This window comes from Gorilla gorilla, chromosome 2 (assembly GCF_029281585.2).
Source record: "Gorilla gorilla gorilla isolate KB3781 chromosome 2, NHGRI_mGorGor1-v2.1_pri, whole genome shotgun sequence".
NCBI classification, from domain to species: Eukaryota; Metazoa; Chordata; class Mammalia; order Primates; family Hominidae; genus Gorilla; species Gorilla gorilla.
In genome coordinates, this window is record NC_086017.1 from 60,779,031 (window position 1) to 60,802,036 (window position 23,006).

General features: G+C 36.4%; 1 protein-coding gene across 6 annotated transcripts in view; it reads left to right on the top strand.

The window, feature by feature from the left end:
* DOCK3 (dedicator of cytokinesis 3) overlaps window positions 1–23,006 on the top strand; it is a 699,272-nt gene that overhangs the window by 242,163 nt on the left and 434,103 nt on the right. For all 6 annotated transcript variants that reach the window (XM_031009748.3, XM_031009752.3, XM_031009749.3 and 3 more), the window contains exon 5: window positions 7,698–7,794. In XM_031009748.3, coding sequence (XP_030865608.3) covers window positions 7,698–7,794 — 97 coding nt within the window. The remainder of the gene's footprint in view (window positions 1–7,697; window positions 7,795–23,006) is intronic.

Consider the following 23,006-nt stretch of genomic DNA (forward strand, 5'->3'; position numbering starts at 1 on the left):
ACTCTTAGTTAAAGGGAGAATCAGTAGATCAGCAGTACCTGGAAGATTTCTTGCTTTTGAGCATACAGGCCAAGGGTTTTTAAAAAAAGTTTGCCTATTAATTTGTTCATTTGTTTGTTCATCCATTTATTTAATTCATTTTATGACCTCATTCTTGGTCTATTTACCGAAGCTTTTCTCAAACTCAATCTCATGCTTTTCTCTAGGATGGAGACAATATTAGACTGTGCTTCTAGTTATGCATATTTTATTTATAAGTGTTACAGGAACTTTGACATTATCATAACCAGAGAGGGTTGGAGATCTGGGGCTTCGGTTAGATGAAAGTGGGACTTGAAAGGGAATTAGCATGGGTGCCCACTATAGCAAGATTGTGGGAGTTGTTGAGAGTCAGCTGCTAAGGAACAGTAGGAAAGATGTGAGCACGTTATGGACTGTTGGGTGGAGTTGGTACAGCATTAGACAGCTGAGAAGAAGAAGGAGAAACTCAGTGTCCTAAATTGTCACATTATGGCATGGAATGAAAAACAGGTACATTCTGGGGTTATAGTTTCTTGCCTGTGTTACAGCACCACCTTCTAACTGGTCTCCCTGTTTCTATCCATGTTCCCTTGCAGTTTATAGTGCAACATAACTGCCAGAGTTGTTCTTTAAAAATATGTTAGATCATGTTACTCCTCTGCTTAAAACCTTCTAGCGACTCCCGTCTCACACAGAGCAAACATTGAAGTTCTTACAAAGGCTTACAAGTTTTATGATGTGACTTCCTGTCACCCTGTAACCTTCAGTGACACTGGTTTTCTTGCTTTTATTCAGTCATTTCAGGTATGCTTCTGCCTTGAGGCTTCTGTTGTTTCTTATGCTTGGGATTAGCTTTGTCACTTCCTTCAGGCCTTTTCTGAAATCTTCTCAGTGAAACATACCTTGACTACAGTATTTACTTCTGCCTCCTTCCTTCCCCTCACTGACTTAAAACTGGATGCTCCCACAGGGCAGTGGGGAGTGGGGGATGAGGAGGGATTGGTTAGTGGGTACCGAAATACCGCTAGATAGAATAAGATCTAGTGGTTTGATAGCACAACAGGATGACTATAGCTAACAATAATTTATTGTATGTTTCAAAATAGCTAGAAGAGAAGATTTAGAATGTTCTCAATACAAAGAAATCATAAATATTTGAGGTGATGGATATTCCATTTACCAAGATTTTCTCATTACACATTGTGTGCTTATATCAGAATATTACGTGTACCCCATAAACATGTACAACTATTATACATCCATAAAAAATCAAAATAAAAATAAGTACTACATGGGAAATTTTAAAAAAGACTACTGTCTCTGGAAATTGACTGTAGCTGCTACCAAGTTGTCGTTTTTTCAGTCTTTGCTTCTAGAAGTCATTGGTTTCCTTTTCTAAGTCTGGGTTGAAAGGAGCTTAGGTCATAGCCCTGTGTTCCCCAGATGCAGGAAGAGTGATAAATCAAGTATCCATCATTTTACACTCATCTAATGGAAGACAGTCTGTCTCTACATTCTGCCTCGGGGAAGGGGATTATGAGGCAGAACAGAGAAGGAAAAAAATAATCCCACAATTGTCTGTAACACTGCCATTTACTTCTTTTGAGATTCCTATTAGCAGTAGATGAGAGTTTTTCCACCTCTCTCCCATGTACTCTTAAGTACTCGTAGATACTTTGGGACTGTTTTTTTCCTCTGACCTGCATTCTAGAGAGATTTCATCAGTACTGTCTTGCAACTGTTTTCTTTTGAATTCTTTCTAACATGTATCCTCTCTATTGAGGTTTCCTTTTTTCACTGGCAATATTTTTGTGTGATTTTATTGTGATGATATATATATATATATATAATAAAGTTTACCATTTCACCTCTTTAAGTGTACAATCCAATGGCATCAAATACATTCACAATGTTGTGCAGCCGTCATCACAATTCATCTCCAGAACTTTTTCATTATCGCCAAAAGAATCTTTGTCCCTGTTAAACAGTTACTCCCCATTCTCCCTCTACCCAGCCCCTGGTAATCTCTATTCTATTTTCTGTCTCTATGAATTTTCATATTCTAGGTACCTAATATAAATGGAATAATGACATTTGTCTTTTTGTATCTGGCATATTTCACTAGCATAGTGCTTTCATGATTCATCTATGTTGTAGAATGTATTAGAATTTCATTCCTTTTTAAGGTTGAATAATATTCCATTGCACTTATATATACCACATTTAATTTTTCCATTCATCTATTGATGGACACTTGGGTGTTAATAGTTTTCGTTTGCAAGTTTCCTAGCTGATTCTATTGCATATCATTGGTTCTTGTTTTATTTGTGCTTGGTTTTGTTTCATACTTTTTCCTTTCTGAAATGGAAGTGATTCTTTTCATTTCTCTAAGCATCCTAAACATTTAAAAATGTTTATCAGGCAATTTCATAAAGTTAATTTTATCTGAAAAGGATTTACAGATGGTTCCCAGTGTATGATGGTTTGCCTTAAGATTTTTCTACTTTACAGTGGTGCAAAAGTCATATGCATTCAGTAGAAACCATACTTTGGGTACCTGTATAACCATTGTGTTTTTTACTGTCAGTACAGTGTTCAACAAGTTATATGAAATATTTAGCACTTTACTATAAAACACACTTTTTGTTAGATGATTCTGCCAAACAATAGGGTAATGTAAGTGTTCTGAGCACGTTTAAGGGAGGATAGGCTAAGCTATGGATGTTTGGTAGGTTAAATGCATCTTTGACTTCATGATATTTTCAACTTACGTTGGGTTTATGAGGATGTAACTCCGTTGTAAGTCGAACAGCATTGTGTTATTTTTAAGCCTTTGAACATTATAGAGTCTTCATGTGTTGTAGAATTCGGTTTTCAGAAGTGGATGATTTTGTTTCCTCTCTCTGTTTCTCCCTCTGAGCATATCTGTCTAGTGCTTGAGCAGTTACTGCCGTCTGTCCCCTAACCTCCAGTGTGGAACCAGGTCCTTCAACAGCATTTTAGAGCTTCTTCCCCACAGTGACACTGGGGCTGTGGTAGATTCTGACCCTTGGCTGAAGTGGGGAGGGGGCTGCTTAAGGTCCAGTCTCCTTAGTCCTGCAGCTTGCTAAAAACCATAGTCCCAAATGAGGTTTAATAGCAATTGGTGTTGTGCCTCATGTTGGTCTTCTTTTCCGAAACTTCAGCCAGTGAATCTGGCCTTGCTTCTCGTGTCATTTTGAGCACTTTTTTGTCCTTGTCATCCCTCTAAGTTCCTAGTCACCAGTGCTGGCTTTTGACTTCAGAGTCCAGAAGACCTGTGATTTCACACTGGTTCACTGCTGTGTTTTTGTTGTTGTTGTTGTTCTGTTGCTACTACGCTGAGATATTTATTTTATTTTGGAGCCCAAAAATATTTGTATTTTACCTATAATTGCTGTATCTTTGGAGCTGAGGAAATATGTCAAAATAAGAACTTACTGAGCTATTTTGATAAGACATCTGTAAAAAATATAAAGTACAATATAAAATCTAGCTGATTTTGACATTTTATTCTAGAAAGTCTTTGCTTAATTCTAAGCAATGAAAATTAAGGATTAAGAGTCAACAATAGCTACCATTTATTAAATATCCTATACACTAATCATTTTATTTGACACTTCACACTTACCACATCACACTTTGGTATCCCAGATTCATAGTGGAATTATCCACTTATTTCCAATGAGGAAGGCAAGGCTTTGAGAGTTCAAATACCTTTACCAAAGTAGCTTAGCTAGGAAGTGAGGAAACTAGCAGTTGAGGCCAAATTATCATAAGTCCTACGTCTTAGAACTTTAAAATAGGAACACTCTAAGTTTTTTATAGATCTTAATGATTAAAGTAGCTAAAGACCTAATAGATTAAACTCCAAGGAAATTATATTTTACTTTGTCTTGCATATCATTTCTCCATTAATCTTAGTAAAACACAATACTCCCTTAACATCACTCATGTTTCCCTATTTCCATAGTGTCAAACTTAAAATCTCACAGCCTTGTAGTGAGTGCAGAGGTCCAGATCCACAGCCCCCGACTTGGGCGGCTGCAGCCTCACTGGTGCAAGTCTTCTGCCTGCTCCCTGCCCCCCAAGAGCCCAGGGAAACCCAGGTCCACAACCCTGACTTGGGCAGCTGCAGCTGTGCCCAAAATGGTGGGGCTGCTACCTGCTCCTGGCCCCCTGGAGCATGCAGCCCCACTGCACTCCCTCACAGCCTGGGCCACAGCCCAGGTCCTTGCTGGGCCCAGGCCAGTGTCCAGGGCAGAGGCAACGTCTCCCCAGGCTCCCTTGGTGGCTCCAGTGCTCAGGGGCAGCGCAGAGCTCCCCCTCACCTGGCTTGGGGCCCTGCCCACGGTGGGCACCTCTGGGAGTGGATCACAGGCCTCAGGCCGGCAATTGGGAGTGATACTGTGCAGACCCTTATGGGGCAGACCCTGGGGATGCGACCCTGGGCGGGCTTGTGCAGACAGCCTCTTCCAGAGGCCCAGGAACCCAGTGCTGTCTGCGGGGTGGGCATGGCGACCGTACCTCTGGCTGATCCCCGAAGTAGGCACCACTCTCACTTCCCCCGAAGCGTGGCCCCAAGCACTGCCTCCTCCCTTCACCCTCCCTGCAGCAGTGGCAGGAGAGGGCAGTGACTTGGGGACAGGGTCTGGAGCCACAGAGGCTCCGGGCCTGGGGGTGGGTCCTGCCCGGCTGTGTAAGGGTGACGGCGGTGCAGTCAGCTGTCTCCTGGAGGTAGGGCACGGGAGACTCACCACTGCTCCTGCAGCCACTCCTGCTGCCACCGCCCATGCCTCCCCACTACAGACGGCCTGCTGCTGCCATCAGTAGCATGAATTATCTTTAATATGCCTTGCTCATTATTTTCTCTATACCACTTTTTATAGCGTAGTACAGTGTTTAGGGCTCTCTCTCCACCTGCTTACCTTTCAGACCCAAGCCTCTTCTAGGAACTTCACTTTCTTCATGAATCTTTATCTGACTGCAGCAGTTTACAGTGAACCTCCTTTTTTAGAACATTAGATGTTGTAGTTAATGTCACACATTTAGCATCTATTTGTGCTTTATGTTTAAGTTTTGTCACTAAGATTGTGATTTCCCTGATTGTTTCTATACATCTCTTAATTATCTCTGCAGCATTCTTAAGATGTGGTATATGGAAATAACTTCAGAAATTTCAACTTATAACCAGTAGCTTGAAGAAATAAAGGATGTCTTCTCATTCAATTTGAATTTGTGTAGCAAGTCATTATGACTTTCTTCTCAGATATGACATTTATCATTAGCTTACTCCTTTTCATCTGAGATCAATATGACCTATTTCAAAAAATTAAAGTAAATTAAACCATAGTTATTTTCCTGCTCCCATCTTCCCCAGATACTCAGCCATGCTGATCACCACAATATTTGGGGTGGGGTGAGAAAAGTGAGTCTCTTGGGCAGTGTCTTACATGGCTGGTGGAGCCGAGTGCCTAATCATTCTGCTTTCCACTGTGAGAGAAATTGCAGGGTTATGGAGTTTTTCTTGTTGAGCTGTACTGCTTTGTGGGAGGAGTGATGCAGGTAAAATGAAACTTTCTTCTTACCCTCTTCACTGCATCTGTTCTGGGTTTTTTGCCTCAGTGGTGTACTGAAACTTTTCTGCTGGATTCCTAGACTCCCATAAAGGTACTCTTGTCCATAAATTGTGGTCAAAATTGATGCTTCTTGGGGGCAGATGGCAGTAGAAAGCACATCTTCTGCCATCTTGCTGATATTACCTTTGTCACATTTTACTCTTAACAAGCCCTTGATGAAAGCTTTTATATTAACGAGCTTGTAAATTTTTCGGATATAGATAATGCCATTGCATTATTTCAAGGTGACTTTTTGTAATCTGCTGTGGTAAGTCACACAAAATAAGAACACAGTAAAACTGTAAGACATAATCAGATAACTTATATATTCGTTGATGCTCAATTTTAATGCACTGAGTCATCTTTGAACACAGTGGTGCTTTGTCAGCTGTCTTCTTGTGGAAACAAATAATACTTGATGCTAATTTTGTGGAATACATTTTCCTGTACTTTTTTTTTCAGATGGATGATATTCCTCTTGGCTAATAAATGGGTATAAGTTACCTCAATATATCAGTATATTAAGTCTTTGGTCATAGAAAGTTTTTATTGACCCTCAACATTGGTGTGGACATTATAGAAATATTATCAAGTTAGTCCCCCTGCTTTCAGTAACTTTTCATTCAGGTTACTTGTGTTAAGATCTGGAATTTTTACTGTCTTTTGAAAAGGTCCTATGACAGCTGGTCCCAGTCATACCAGCTTTTTTTCATCTTGGATGTGTGAAATTATTTTCCAACTCAGTGACATCTTGCATACTTTTCTCGTTTGCAGGTGGCACCATAACTGTTTTTCTCCCTCCCCACACTCTTTTCATGTCATGATTTTTTTGCATGTATTGGGCCTTGACATTTCTTCAGAGAAGAGTTCATTGATCTGCTCATTGTAAATTGTATAACACAGCTAAAATCTTTCATTGTACTTGTATTAGTCTGTTCTCATGCTGCTAATAAAGACATATCTGAGACTGGGTAATTTATAAAGAAGAGATTTAATGGACTCACAGTTCCACGTGGCTAGGGAGACCTCACAATCATGGCGGAAGGCAAAGGAGGAGCAAAGTCACATCTTACATGGCAGCAGACAAGAGAGCATGTGCTGGGGAACTCCTCTTTAAAAAAACCATCAGATCTTGTGAGACTTATTCACTATTATGAGAAAAGCCTGGGAAAGACCCACCCCGATGATTCAGTTACCTCTCACTGGGTCTCTGCCACAACACATGGGAATTATGAGAGCTACAAGTCAAGATGAGATTTGAGTGGGGACACAGCCAAACCATATCAGTACCTTTTCATTTTCATTTTAGATTTATTACTGTCCATGTCTGTCTGATTCCCTATTCAGACCAAGAGCTCTCTGAAGATAGAAATCCTGTTCCTTTTTGTTCACTGATAAATTTTTGACAGTTAGCACAGGGACTGGCATTATAGTGGATGCTGCTTATGAAGTAGTCAGAGAGAATCCAAGCACCTTTCTGTTACCAGGTTCAGAATTCCTCTACCAGACTTAGAATTCCTCTGCTGACATTATGTTGCAGGAAAATACAATACCAATATAAGGGAGTATGCATTAAACTTTTCAAAGTTTAATTGTGTGGGTTCCTCCCCTCCACAACCCCCCACATTTTTCCAGATTTTTTTTTTTAACTGAGGGTATGAGCAAACTTTCAAACAGAAAAATGTTAAAGGTCATAAATAATTTAAAAAAATTAATCTGAGCAAGACTTGGGTAGTATCATGATTTTTCATTGAAGGAAAAAAGCTTAGAGACTGTTCTTTAAAAAGTGTGTTTTAAGGATAGTATTTATAAAAGTAAAATTGAGGACATACAGTAAAACCCAAATCTCTTTACTTTAATTCAGTTTACTTTCACTGTTGCAGTATATCATTATAAAAAGGTCTTTGATCAATTAGATATACTTCTTTTTTATTTGCATAAATTTAAAATTTGAGTTAAACAAGTAGAAAAAGACAGGAGACAGTTTGCCGAGATTTTTTTCAGAGATAATGTGGCTGTCTTTTGTGGCTCTGGTTCTAGGCAGTATGAAACTGTGGTTCCACTTGAAGATTCTATTGTGACTGAGGTTACAGCAACTCTACAAGAATGGGCAAGTTTGTGGAAACAGTTGTATGTGGTAAGTAGTTGATTACTGGTTTATTGGATCATTAAAGTTTAGTGTTCCAAGTAAAAATATTAAACTATGCTAAGTATGCAGTTTTAGATTTCTGAATATTTGCAGTTTATCAAACATATGTTCTTAATATTTACTGAAACATAGCAGACTGAGTTTTTTCACCCTGAGGAGAACACATTATTATTCATATGCCTGTGGTTTCTCTCCTCCAGTCACTGGAATATGTTACATAACACCAGGGATCTTAGCTGTCTTACTCATTGTTGTGTCCCCAGATGCTTTATAAAACAGATATTTACAGAACAAATGAACCAACTTGAGACTTACTTATTTTTATCTTTTGTGAACCCAGTGGTGGGTATAAAGGCCGATAAATTGTGTTAACAGTTTTTAACAGCTACTAAGCTTCAAGGATATGTCATATCTGACACTTTGCTGGCCCAGAAAATTAATAGAAAATCTAATAAAAGCCAGGCATGATGGCTCACACCTGTAATCCCAGTGCTTTGGGAAGCTGAGGCAGGAGGACTGCTTAAGGCCAGGAGTTTGAAACCACCTTGGGGGCCACCATCTCTGCACAAAATAAAAAATTTAGTTGGGTGTGGTGGTGTGTGCCTGTAGTCCTAGCTACTTGGGAGGCTAAAGAGTGAGACCTTGAGGCAGGAGAATGGCGTGAACCCGGGAGGTGGAACTTGCAGTGAGCCGAGATCGCGCCACTGCACTCCAGCCTGGGTGACAAAGCAAGACTCCGTCTCAAAAAAAAAAAAAAAGAGTGAGACCTTGTCTCTTAAAAAAAAAAAAAAAGTAATAGTAACCTAATAAAAAAAGTAATAAACTTTTCAGGAAACTTAGAAAGTAGAGAGTGATAAGATGTAGAAATAATCATAATATCTACACTAAAAGTAAGTGACAGGGTTTGGGCTCTGGACAATATGGAGTAAACACATTTTACTTTACTTCTACTAATCACAACAAAAAGCCCTGGATAAAACACATAATTCACCTACTGGAAAACTCTGAAAGTCAGAAAAAAGAGAATGAACTGCCAAGGGATTTGGGGGCTCAAGGATCAAATGAATTCTCTCTCTCTCTCTTTTTTTCTCCTTTCTGTACCTTCATATATCCTGACCTGGTCTCTAGAGAGGCACACAACTGGGAAATGCCAGTGGGTAGAAACCAACAAACAAAAGAAAATTAATGCCAAGGAAAGCCTGTTCTCTCTAGCCAAAGGATAGCCCCAAAAGACAGAAACTTTTAGTAATACTTTACTGTTCTCTAAGAGAACAGCACAATAAAAGCTGTATTTCTCTCCTACCCTAACAGGCATTTCAGCAGTGGAATCCATAACCAGTACTGTTTCATACATACATCCTCCCCCTCCTACAGTAACAAGGGGATGCCCCTCTCCAGTGGAGTCTGTAGAATGAACTGGAAAAATCTGGAAAAATGTAGGGGTGGGTGGCAGGGAGGAACCCAGAAAATTAAACTTTCACCCCCTACTCTATAGTAATGAAGTGGTGCCCCACCTCAGTGGAATATGAAGTAAGGAGGAGGTAACTTTCCGTGGAGAAACCTGTGGTTGGAACTCTTGATTTCTACTTTCCTTGTTGTGCTCTCCCCAGCTGAGCCTGTGGGCAAGACTCTGACTTCCACCCTCCCTTCCCCGCTGCATTGGTGAGGCAGACCCTGTGGGATAGTTCCCTGTCTTCCATCCTTGCCCTGCTAAAATGAGGCAGTGCTTGTCCCCACCCAAACTCAAACTGAGGAGATAGTAGGGTGAAGTTACATCATCTACATAACACAAATGAGGGAAATCAGAAAAGCACTGCAGAGATTTTTGTAACTGGATTGATGTTCAACCACAGCCCATAAAGGTGAGAAGGTTGCAGTTTTAAGCAGGTTGACTACTTGCTAAAATAGATGATTTAAATAGGAACCAGAGTGTCATAGTATAATAATGTTCAGGATATGGCCCAAAATTACTTGTCATATGAAAAATCAGGAAAATAGAAACTCAACAGTTGCCAATATTGAGATGACACAGATGTGGAATGATTGACAAAGACTTTTAAACAGCTTTTGTAAAAATGCTTCAACAAGCAATTACAAACACTCTTGAAACAAACAAAAACATAGACGACCTTAGGAACAAAGTAGAAACTATAAAGAACCAAATGAAAATGATAGAACTGAAATCTATAATAATCAAAATTAAAAAAATATTATATGGGCTCAATAGCAGCCTATAGAAATTATAGAGAAATGAATAGGTCAATTTGAAGATAGTTCACTAGAAATTCTCCAATACAAATAATGGAGAGAAAAATATAAAAAATGAGCTCTGCTTCCAGAGACCTGTGGAACAATAATATAAGATGTAACACTGTAGCCTCAGAATACTAGATAGAAGGACAGGATGTGGAGCCAAAAAAAAATTTTTTTTTTTTTAAGAAATAATGGCTGAAATTTTCCAGTTTGGCAGAAGACATTAAGTGTTTTAGATTCAGGAAGCTTAGTGAACTCCAAATGGGAAAACCCCAAAGAAATCTATACTCAGACACATCATAGTCCAAATTCTGGAAATTAAAGCCAAAGAAGAAATCTTGAAGGTAGCTAGAGGACATTAACACATTAGCTGTGTCAGCAATTTGAGTAACAGGTTTCTCATCAGAAAGTATGGCAGACAGGAAGTATCCCATCATTTTTCAACTGCTTAAAGAAAAAAACAAAACAGATTACCCTGAATTGTGTGTGCAGCAAAAATATGCTTCAAGAATGAAGGGATAATCAACCCATATCAGAAGGAGGAAAGCTAAGAAAATTTGTTGACAGCAGATTGGTTCTAAAAGAATGACTATAAAGGAAGTTGTTCAGAAAGAAAGGGAGTGATAACAGGATGCTTGGAACATTAGGAATGAAGAAAGCAAGGGAAAGGGTAGATTAATTATCTCTTCAGTTTTTAAAATTATGTTTGATAATACAAAGCAAAAATTATAATGTTGATACAGTTCTCAGTGTATGTTGAATTAATATTTAAGAAAACTGTTGGCTGGGTGTGGTGGCTCATGCCTGTAATCCCAGCACTTTGGGAGGCCGAGGTGGGTAGATCACCTGAGGTCAGGAGTTTAAGACTAGCCTGGCCAATGTGGTGAAACCCTGTCTCTACTAAAAATAGAAAAATTAGCCAGACGTGGCGGTGCACGCTTGTATTCCCAGCTACGTGGGAGGCTGAAACAGGAGTATCACTTGAACCCGGGAGGCGGAGGTTTCAGTAAGCCAAGATTGTGCTATTGCACTCCAGCCTGGGCGATGAGAGCAAAACTCCATCTAAAAAAAAAAAAAAACTGTTTTATAAAGTGGAGAGGGAAAAGGACATAAATTATAATAGGGTAACTACATTCCATTTTAAGTATTAAAACATTCGGCTGGGCACGGTGGCTCACGCCTGTAATCCCAGCACTTTGGGAGGCCGAGGCGGGCAGATCACGAGGTCAGGAGATTAAGACCATCCTAGCTAAGACGGTGAAACCCTGTCTCTACTAAAAATACAAAAAAATTAGCCGGGCGTGGTGGTGGGTGTCTGTATTCCCAAGCTACTCGAGAGGCTGAGGCAGGAGAATGGCATGAACCCGGAAGGCAGAGCTTGCAGTGAGCAGAGATGACGCCAGTGCACTCCAGCCTGGGTGACAGAACGAGACTCTGTCTCGAAAAACAACAACAGCAGCAATGAAAAATTAATACTGGTAGGCTGAGCAGCTACATATGTATATTGCAATCTCTAGAGCAATCATTAAAATATTACATAAAGTGATATAATAAAAAGTACTGTAAAATCAAAATAGAACACTAAAAATGTTAAAGTAACCTACAGAAAAATAAGAAAGGGGAAATAGAGGCAGGTAAAATAGAGGGAGCAAACACAAAAGTAAATACCAAAATGGCAGACTTAAATCCTGATATATGAATGATTACAAGATAGAGTTTAGCAGAATTGTACAATTAAAAAAAACTATATGTTGTTTATATGAAACTCACTTCAAACTCACTTGTCTATGTGATGATATAGGGAGGCTAAAGGTTACAGATAGAAAAATATATACTATGCAAACATTAATAGAAAAACAGGGTAATTATGTTAATAACATGTCATTATATTATGAATAATTTTTCCTTAAATAAATATTAATTATACTAATAACAGAAAAATTCAATATCAGAGCTAAGAAAACTACCAGGGAAAAAGGGACATTATAAAATGATAGAAGGATCAGTTCACTGGGAAGACAAAATAATCTTAATCTAACAGAGGTGCAAAATAAATAAAGCAAAACCTGAAAGAACTGAATGGAGAAAAGAGAAAAAAGTCACTGGTATGGTTGGGGATTAATAACGCATTCTCTTAGTAATCCGTATAACCACTAGGCAATAGTCATCAGGAATAGAGAAGAACTGAACAGTGCAATCAACCATAGGCTCTAATTGAAATTTATAGAATACTTAATAAAATCAGGATACAGATTCTTTTCAGTCAAACATGTTCATTCACCAAGATAGACAATATCTTAGTTCATGGAACAAATCTCAACAAGTTTGTAATAATTGAAGTCATACAAAGGATATTCTAACCGTAATGGAAACAAATTAAAAATCACTAACAAGAAAAAAAGAAAACAAGAAAACCTGAAAAATTAACCCACTACTAAATGATCTGTGTCAAAGAGGAAACTAAGAGAAATAAAAGATATATCAAAATGAATTTAAATGAAAATATATTAAAATTTGTGGGATACTGCAAAAGCATTGTTGAAAGGGAAATGTATGCTTTAAGTCCTAATAATAGGAAAAAAAGCAAGGTTTCAAATCAATGATTGCAGCTCCTGCTCTACTGTAAGAAACTAAAAAAGGACTCCAGCCTGGACATCACAGTGAGACTCTGTAAAAAAAAATTAATAATAATCCAAAGCAAGCAGAATGAAGGAAAAAATGAAGAGCAGAAATTAATGAAATTTAAAAAATAGAAAAGCAGTAGGGAAAATCAAAGCAAAAACTGGTTTATAAAAGATTAATAAAATTGATAAACACCGACCAAAACTGAAAAAGAAAATGAGGGAAAATACTAATTACCAATTTATCAAGAGTAAAGAAAGAGATATCACCACAGACATTAAGCAGGCAAAAAGAAAATACTGTAAACAACTTTACATACATGATAGTTTAAGATGAATAGGTCAAATTCTAGAAAACCATAAATTGTCAAAACTCACCCAAAATAGATAATCTGAAAATCCTGCAACTGTTAACATAGTTGAATTTATAATTAAAATCCTTCCAAAAAGAACTATCCAGGCAAATAAATAACACTAGTTTTATACAGAGTCTTCTAGAAAATGGATGAGGAGGGAATACTTCCTAATTCATCTTATGAGGCTGCTATTACCTTGATATCAAAATTAGACAAAGACAGTAGAAAAAGAAAAAAATCTGGAGTATCTCTTATGTTTGTGACTATAGACACAAACATCCTCAATAAGGTATTAACAACTTGATCAATATATAAAAATAATAATATACCATGGCCAGTGGGGTTTATTCTGGTAATACAAGGATGGTTCAGTATTTGAAAATCAATTAGTATAATCCATTATATTAACATTCTAAAGAAGAAAAACCACTTGATGACATTAGTTGATTCAGGAAAGTATTTTAGAAAATTTCAGCACCCATTCATGATAACAACTCTCAGTAAACTAGCAGTAGAAGCAAACTTCCTCAGCTTGATAAAGGATATTTATAAAAACCCACAGCAAATGTGGTAATGATGATAGACAGTCTGCTTTTGTGAACAAGGCAAGGATGTTAGCTCTCAACACTCCTATCAACACAATATTAGAAGATTTAACCAATGGAGTAAAGCAAGAAAACGAGAGATACACAGATAGAAAGGAATAAATAAAACTCTTCTTGTTTGCAGATTATATGGTTGGCTGCATGGGAGATCTCAAGGAATCTACAAACAAGAAGACACTAGAGTTTGAAAAGAAACCTTTTAGAGTTAATAAACAAGTTTGTGGTTGCAGATATCCAAACACACATACCCACAGACACACACATACACACACAAACACACACACATACACACACAAACACACACATTCATATTTCCACAAATAACAATGAATAATTGAAAACTAAAATTTAGAACACAGTACCATTTATTAGTTGCTCAAGAAAAAATGAGGCCAGGCACAGTGTCTCATGCTTGTCAGTACTTTGGGAGGCTGAGGCAGGAAGACTGCTTGAGCCCAGGAGTTTGAGATCAGCCTGGGCAACATAGCAAGATCCCATTTCTACCAAAAAAAAAAAAAAAGAAGGAAAACAAAGAAACACTTGGGCATAAATCCAACAGAACATGCACAAGATCTGTATACTGAAAACTGTAAAATGCTAATTAAAAAAGACCTAAGTAATGGAGAGGCAGTATGCTCACGGATTAGAAAAGACATATTAAAAATATTTGTTCTATCCAGACTGTTGATCTGTATATTTAATGTAATTCCTAAAACATTCCTGGCAGGATCTTTTAGATATAGACAAGCTGATTCTAAAATTTATAGGGAAAGTTGAAATTATTTTTTTAAATTAAAAATAAAATTTTTAGGGGAATGCAAAAGAACTAAAACAGTTAAACAATTTTGAAAAGAATAATAAAGTTGGAAGAATCACTCAATCTAATTTTAACACTTACTGTACAGTAATCAAGGCAGAGTGGTACTGGCAGAGGGATAAACACTTAAAGGGACCAAGATAGAGCCTGAGATGTAGATTCACACAGGTATGCACAACTGATTTTTGACAAAGGTACAAAAGCAGTTAAGTAGAGGAACGATAGTCTTTTCAGCAAATGGTGTTGGAATAGTTGGATATTCATAGGCAAAAGGAAAAAAAAAACCTGCCTAAGTATCATCCTTTTTATAAAAAGTTAACTCAAAATGGATTATAGGCTCAAATGTAACATGTAAAACTAAAACTTTCGGAAGAAAATTTTAGGAGAAAACATTCATGACCTAGTCTTAAGTGGAGACATGACACTAAAGGAAATGATCCATAGAGTAAAAAGGCAATACATTGGACTTCTATCAAAACCAAAATTTTTGTTCTTGAATGACCCTGTTAAAAGGATGAAAAGGTAAGCCACATACTGGAAGAAAATATTTGAAAATTATATATCCATCAAAAGATTTGTATCTAGAATATTTATGGAACTCTGTAAATGGAACAGCAATACAACAACTCAATTGTTGTTGGGCAAAATACTTGAATAGGGACAAGGAGGATATGTGGCTAGCCAGTAAGCACATGAAAAGATTTTTCTACATCATTAGCCAATAGAGTAATGCAAATAATTGCTACAATGAGATACTAATATATACCTGTTAGAATGACTGAAATAAAAATTACTGCTAATACCAAGTGATGCCAAGGATGTGGATCTGCATCTCTCATACATTGCTGGTTAGAATGTAAAATGGCACACCCACTTGGAGAAAAATTTGGACTTTTCTTATAAAGTTAAACATATACTTAATATATGACCCAGCCATCACATTCCTGTGTTTTTACCCTACAGAAGTGAAAGCTTCTGTTCACATAATAGCTTTTACATGGATGTTTATAAAAAGCTGTATTTCTAATAGCATAAACTGGAAACAATCCAAATATCCTTCAGTAGGTGCATAGAAGAAAAAACTGGAATACTACTCAGAAACAAAAAGGAGTAAATGATTAATACATCCAGCAACTTAGAGTGATCGATCTCAAGGGCATGATGCTACTTAAAAAAATGTACCTTCAAAGGGTTGCATACTCTATGATTCCATTTATATGACATTCTCATAGTGACAAAATTATAGCAATTAAGACAGATTTGTGTTTGCCAAGAGTTAAGGTTGAGGTCAGAGTGTGACTGTTAAGGCTTAATATGAGAGAGTGTCTTTATGGTGATGGCACAGTTCTGAGTTCTGATTGTGGTGATAGCTATTTGAATTTACGCATGTGGTTTCTTTGTAATGGAGTTAATAATATTGTAACAATGTCACTTTCTTGGTTTTGACAGTGTACTGTGGTTATATAAGATCTTATCAATGGATGAAGCTGGGTAAATGGTATATGGAATTCTCTGTATGTTTTTGGCAAGTCCTGGTGAATATCAGAGTCATACACACCAGAGGTTTAAAAAGGAATGTTTGCCAGATATTCAGTAATTTAGGACAAAAATTGTCAATATGATTGACATTTTCTTCCTGATATCACATTCCATATGAACAAAGTTAAATTTTAAGCTTCATAGAAACAAATAGCTTATTTGTGACATAGATGGTCACAAAAATTTTTGTTAAAACTAAAATCTTTTACTAATAAAAACAATAATGGTTTTAGACATTTTTAGCATCAATTATGCTATTATGCTATTATGAATAGCTATTATGCTATGCTATTATTTATGCATGAGATTTTAATTATTATTGGCAGTGTTAACTAAATTGACTCCAAAAACTGTAATGTAAATTTGAAGAATCCTTTTTGGTATTAATGTATACAGTACATTTTTGGATTTGATGTTAATGCTACAGAGTTAACATAAGAGGGTCTGAATTTACTTAACTTGGCTGTAGTTTTGAAACTGATAACTGCAGAATCAATAACTGATTACTCTAAAGTCAAATAAATTATTCTAAAAGAGATTAACTAATTTTGTTACTGTGAATGTGAATATTAAAGGAGAAGCATTTTTTTTTTTTGCTTTTGGAAAGCTTTTAGGTATGTTTCAAATAACTTTCATATGTTAATCTACTTTTTCAACTACAAATTTTTTGAAATCTAAACAGATCAAATATTTGTGATGAAAATTTAGCATTTGAAGTGAGATGTGCTGTAAGTATAAAATACATGCTGGAGTTTTGAGACTTAGTACAAGGAAATGAGTGGAAAATATTCCATTAATAATTTGTTATATTGATTATATGTGGAAATGGTGATATTTTGTATATATTAGGTACATAAAATGTATCAGTAACATTTAAGAAACAGGCTGTATGTTAAGAACATACTTAACTGTTTAGCCCATAAAGGAAAAGAATTTCTAAAAATTAGAATAAATAAAATCCCTAGGGGAAGGTATTTAGCAACTTAAAAAAATAATGCTAACGGTGAAAGTATGGGGATCATTAAAAGATTAGTGGTTACCAGGGGTTGGTGGGTAAATGGGAATGGATGAATAGGCAGACCACAGAGGATTTTTAGGGCAGTGAAAGTACTCTGGTGAATCTCTGTTTTGTAAATATCTACATTGATGCACTGTTTGCAGTAGCAAAAATAAATTTTGTTTCTAAATATTAAAGCTATGGTCCAATTAAGACATTGACAATTAGTGCTTACATGTGAAGAGCCATTAAAAAAATTTAAATAGTACGTTATATAATAAAGTGAAAATTTATGTACAGAATTTTACCTGTATTGTGAAAACATATTTGGAAAATGATTAAGACAATGTACCAAAATATTAATGGAGATTACTTAAGGGGCTAAGGTGTTAGATGTTTTCTTTTTCTTATCTATTTTCAAAGTTCTCAGTTGTGAATATATATATTATTTTAATTGTTATGAAAAATAAAACTTTTATTTAAATAATGAACACAGTGGATGATACTGTAGAAACATATAATCAGTATTAAGTGGTTAAGTAGTGTATACAAGTGTTTAAGGTAAGGGATTATACTACTTAATTTGCTACGTTTACCTTTTATCACATTATCAGCAAGTGTTTATTCAATTCTTTGGTGGTTTTGTGGACTAGAAGAGGGCTTTAGATCTGGGCTGGAATCTGGGTCTATCCACTTCTATGATAGGCTCATTATTAGGTGTTAGTTTCTTATGCTATAAATGGATGTTATAAACTTACTTCAAAGAGTTGTTAGAGATGAAATGAAAAAACATATAAGTCTTCAAGTGGTCAATGAATATGTGTTGCATTATTCTGTTTTGGATATGAATTATATCTCTCTCCAGATATGCATAATTGATCTCTATTTGCTGATATAGGTGATATTTAGCATGTTAGCAGTTCCATTCACTTAAGCTTCTCTGTATATAGAAATAAATGGACACAATGAAATGGACTTCATTTGTATAATGGGATGTTTGGAAAAGAGTGTATTATATGTATTTAAAGCAGAATAGAAAAACCCCATTCCACTGAGGCAGTTAAAACCATAATCTCTGTATCCAGTAATCTTGTTTTGATGAAAAACAGATTATCTGAGAACCATCATTTGTGGAAAATGTTGACTTTGTATTATGCATTCCTGTCAGAACGAGATTTGTCATTACAGATTGAATTCCTTGTTCTCCTTGTTCCCTCTTCTCAATACTGCACTTGACTGGTCTTATAAAAAAGTAAAAGATTGTCATATTTTAAATAGTTATTTATGTTTCACATAGTATTTTTTAAAAGCCAAAAGCACACTGGAGGTCGTGCAAAGAAGTTATATTTTTCCCTGTGCCAAGATAGTAATTAAGGCCAAGTACTAATGTAAGCTAGAAAAGGAATTTATTACCCAGAATCATCTTTATTCTTCATTTTTAGAGTTATTGTGGCAATAAGAAAAAGGGAATTTTCCAGCAACTAGGAAATCTTCATCAAAAAGCTTTGTAGGCGGGGCATGGTGGCTCAGGCCTGTAATTCCAGCACTTTGGGAGGTTGAGGTGAGCGGATCACCTGAGGCCAGATGTTCGAGACCAGCCTGGCCAACATGGCAAAACCCCATCTCTACTAAAAGTACAAAAAATTAGCTGGGCATGGTGGCAGGAGCCTGTAATCCCAGCTATTCAGGAGGCTGAGGCAGGAGAATTGCTTGAACCTGGGAGGTGGAGGCTGCAGTGAGCTGAGATCGCGTCATCACACTCCTGCCTGGGCAACAAGAATGAAACTCCATCTCAAAAAAACAAAAACAAACACAAACTAACAAATACAAACCCAAAAAAGCTTTGTAGTTGTTTCCTACCAACTTAAACATGGCATTTTCTGTGAGAGAATTTAACATTCAACTAGAGTATCCTGTTAAGATGACATTTAATAAGATAAGGATAAACTAAAAGGTAAAGATATGTGTGTTTGAGTTAATTTTGACTGTGAATTTTTCCTCAAGTATACAACTGAAGCGTTTTATAATTGTAGATAAATTGCTTCAGTCATTTTGTGTGTACTACTGTAGGGTGACAATGTTATTAGAATTTTTGCTTTCCTATTAAAAATTCACCTTTATTTAAGTGGGTATGTATGATGAAGTTTACCATATAGTTTATTTGTTTTTTGTAATGAAACATACTTTAGTATAATACTTTAGTATTTAGTATAATACTTTAGTATTTTCATTTTATAGGAAGAGATTAAACACATTTCTACTAGGGCATAGTTACTGAAGATGACATGCTTTGTAACAGTTCTATTTTGTATTAATATAAGAGATTATGTTTTATTTTTTAAAGAGTCTCTAAGAAATGAACAATTTCTAGATTTTATGAGAAACAAGACACAGTTCTCTGAATTCTGCTGTATAATCCCTTCCTTTAAATCCCTGGAAGATTAAATTTGCAAATGGAAGATGGCATAGCACGTTGAGACCCCTCATAACAGAATATGCAAAATTCCATCATTCATTTTTATGGTTATCCCAAGAATATTGATTTGTTAAAGATTAAGAACATACGTTTTTGCGCCTTTATATATTCAGATTATGTATAAGAGGAATTTAGGGGAATATCATATAGTGGCTAAGTGCACAGGCTTTGGAAACAGATTTCCTGAATTCAGATTCAAATGTCACAATTTGCTAGCTGCATGATTTTGAGCACTTTAGCTTCATTGTAGGGGATAATGGGACCCACATTCCAGGGTTGTCATGTTGTTTAAATTATATAAAAGGTTTAGGGCCAGTGTAGTGGCTCATTTCTGTAATCCCAGCTACTTGGGAAGCTGAAGCAGGAAGATCATTTGAGCCCAGGAGTTTGAGGCTGCAGTGAGCTATGATTGAGCTACTTTGCTCCAGCTCTGGGCAATAGAGTGAAACCCCATCTCTTAAAAAAAAAAAAAAAAAAAAAAAAAAAAAAGGCTTATAACTGTGCCTTGTGCATTTTCAGTGATTAAATGCTTACTCATATTTGACTTTTGTTGCTATTTCATAGGAATGGGTATTTACTCTTGTAGGAGTCTGTTACTGAAGAAGGGCTTTGACCTGCTTTAGCTCTACTATTTTTCAAATATATACTAGTTCCCTATCTTACCCCACCCTCAACTTTTTAATCTTTGGAAGATAATGCCCGTTTTTTGCTGCATTAAAGATATATTTTGTACATAACAAGATATGATAGTTTCAAAGATTTTTCTCTCAATGTAATTAAAATTAGTATTTTAACTATGTAAGGCTGTCTTTTGTTTTTTGAAGATAACTTTTAGTGTATTTCATCTTAGCTAGGTTTACAATCTAAAAGTATATTTTGGCAGACACCCTAGTGGCTGTCCAGTATCCAGAATCTTCTTCCTTGTTAAAAGATCTCAGAACTGTTTAGGTAGGCAGTATGTACAGCTAAAAAGTATTCATCTTTCCTGACTCCCTTGAAGCTAGGGGAGGTTGTATGATACACTTCTGGCTATAAGAAATAAGAAGTAGTTTGTACAGGGGATTTCTGGAAATGCCATTGTTTTGCTTGTAGCAGACTGCATTGTCACAAGATTGTTTTCTTGTAACTGCATTAGCATGCTTGTTAGCCCATCGTCCTTCATTCTTCTCTCTTTTTAGTTTTGGGTAAACTTATGATGGAGTTGCTATCTTATTACCAGAATATGACAACTACAAGGTTAAAAATTTTATTCCAGGGATGTCAGGATGCAACGATGGAAGATGTCTAAAACTTTGTTCACATTGTACAGTCACTGTAAAAATCCTATTTAACTTCTAAACTTTTTATGTGAGAAAATAGTTAAATCCTGTTAACAACAGGATAAAAAAACCAAACACAAACCTAATTGATCTATGAGATGTCACTGAGGAATAGTGAACTAACTCATTAAATGATTGATTCCCACTACTTTTAATTTACTAGTTATTTTTTTATGTGATATAGTGAGCTTACCTTCACTACTGTCTGTATTGAAATAGAAATTGATTCTCAAATTATTTGTATAAATATATGTTTTAAAATTGACTTTTTCTTCAAAATGTGATTTATTTTAATTTTGTAATATATAGCTTTCACACCAGACATAGTCAACTTATAATAGTTTGAAAGCATTTAGTCCCCAAGAAGACATGGTAACTACAGAAGAGATAACCTAAGTAGTCAAATTATTTAGAGTGATTATATGCCTTTTCTACTTGACTAGATTTTCAGTGTGAAGTAAATTTCCATTTCAGTTGAAAGCGTTTGCAGGAGAAATAATTTATCAGGGTTCTTAGATTACTTTTATGTCATCATTGAGGAATTGCGTTAATACAATAAGATAGCATCAGTATAGTTGTATGGGAACAAAATGTTAAAATTGGATTGTATCTCACATATTCACAAATCCTATTCTAGGCTCCTGAACTACTCCCACTTTCCAAGCAAGATATGCTAATAAACTGAAGCTTGTGTGGTTAGCATTAGGTCAGTTAATGAAATATGTGGAATATCTGCACACTAAAGGCTAGACAACAATACTGAAAGAAATTTAAAAAGACCCGAAATAAATAGAGGAGATATGTCATGCTTATGGAGTGGAAGACTCAATATGGTTAAGATGTTAGTTCTCTCCAGTATTGATGTGTAGTGTCAACATAATCCTAATGAAAATAAAAATTTCTGCAGTTTTTCTTTTCTTTCTTTTTTTTTTATGGAGTCTTGCTCTGTTGCCCAGGCTGGAGTGCAGTGGCGCTATCTCGGCTCACTGCAAGCTCCGCCTCCCAGGTTCACGCCATTCTCCTGTCTCAGCCTCCCAAGTAGCTGGGACTGCAGGCATCTGCCACCATGCCCAGCTAATTATCATTATCATTATTATTATTATTATTATTATTTTTTTGAGGCAGAGTTTTGCTCTATTGCCCAGGCTGGAGTGCAGTGGCGCGATCTCGGCTCACTGCAAGCTCCGCCTCCTGGGTTCACGCCATTATCCTGTCTTGGCCTCCCGAGTAGCTGGGACTACAGGCGCCCACCACTGCGCCCGGCTAATTTTTGTATTTTTAGTAGAGACGGGGTTTCACTGTGTTAGCCAGGATGGTCTCGATCTCCTGACCTCGTGATCCACCTGCCTTGGCCTCCCAAAGTGCTGGGATTACAGGCGTGCGCCTGGCCTCCGCAGATATTTTTTGTGTGTAGAAATTGATGTTGAAGTTTTAATCATTTTTTTTTTTTTTTTTTTTTAGTCAGAGTCTTGCTCTGACTCCCAGGCTGGAATGCAGTGGCAAGATCATAGCTCACTGTAAGCTCCGACTCCTAGACTCAAGAGATCCTCCCATTTCAGCCTCTTGAGTAGCTGGGACTGCCAAACCCACCTCTTTTCTTTTCTTTTCTCTTCTTTCTCTTTTCTTTTCTTTTCCTTTTCTTTTCTTTCCTCTTTGTTTCCTCTTTTATTTTTTTCTTGAGACCAAGTCTCACTATGTTGCTCAGGCTAGTCTGAAAACTGCTAGTTTCAAGTTATCTCCTGCCTTGGACTCCCAAAGTGTTGGGATTACAGGAATGAGCCACCACGTCCAGCCTGATGAGTTGACTCTAAAATGTGTATGGAAAAAGTAAATGACTAGAAAAAACTCAGAAGAACAAAGGTGGAGGTCTTTGTGTATGTGATTTCAAGACTATAAAATATAGTAAGACTGTGGTATTAAAAGGATGGATATATAGATCAATGAAACAGAATAGAGACAATTCAGATATGGCTAATTTTAGGTAAAGGTGAGATGGCACTTAAATGAGGAAAAGGAAGTCTTTTTAACAAATGAGGATAAATGAATATTCATATGGAGGAAAAAATGAACCCTGTTCCTTACCTTACACCATGTACTAGAACCAAAGGATTCCCTAACCTTAGGATAGGCTAGATTTCATAGGACATCAGAAGCACAAACTATAAAAGAAAAAAGCTGACGTTTTGGACTCTATAAAAAAAACCTTGTTCTTTGGAA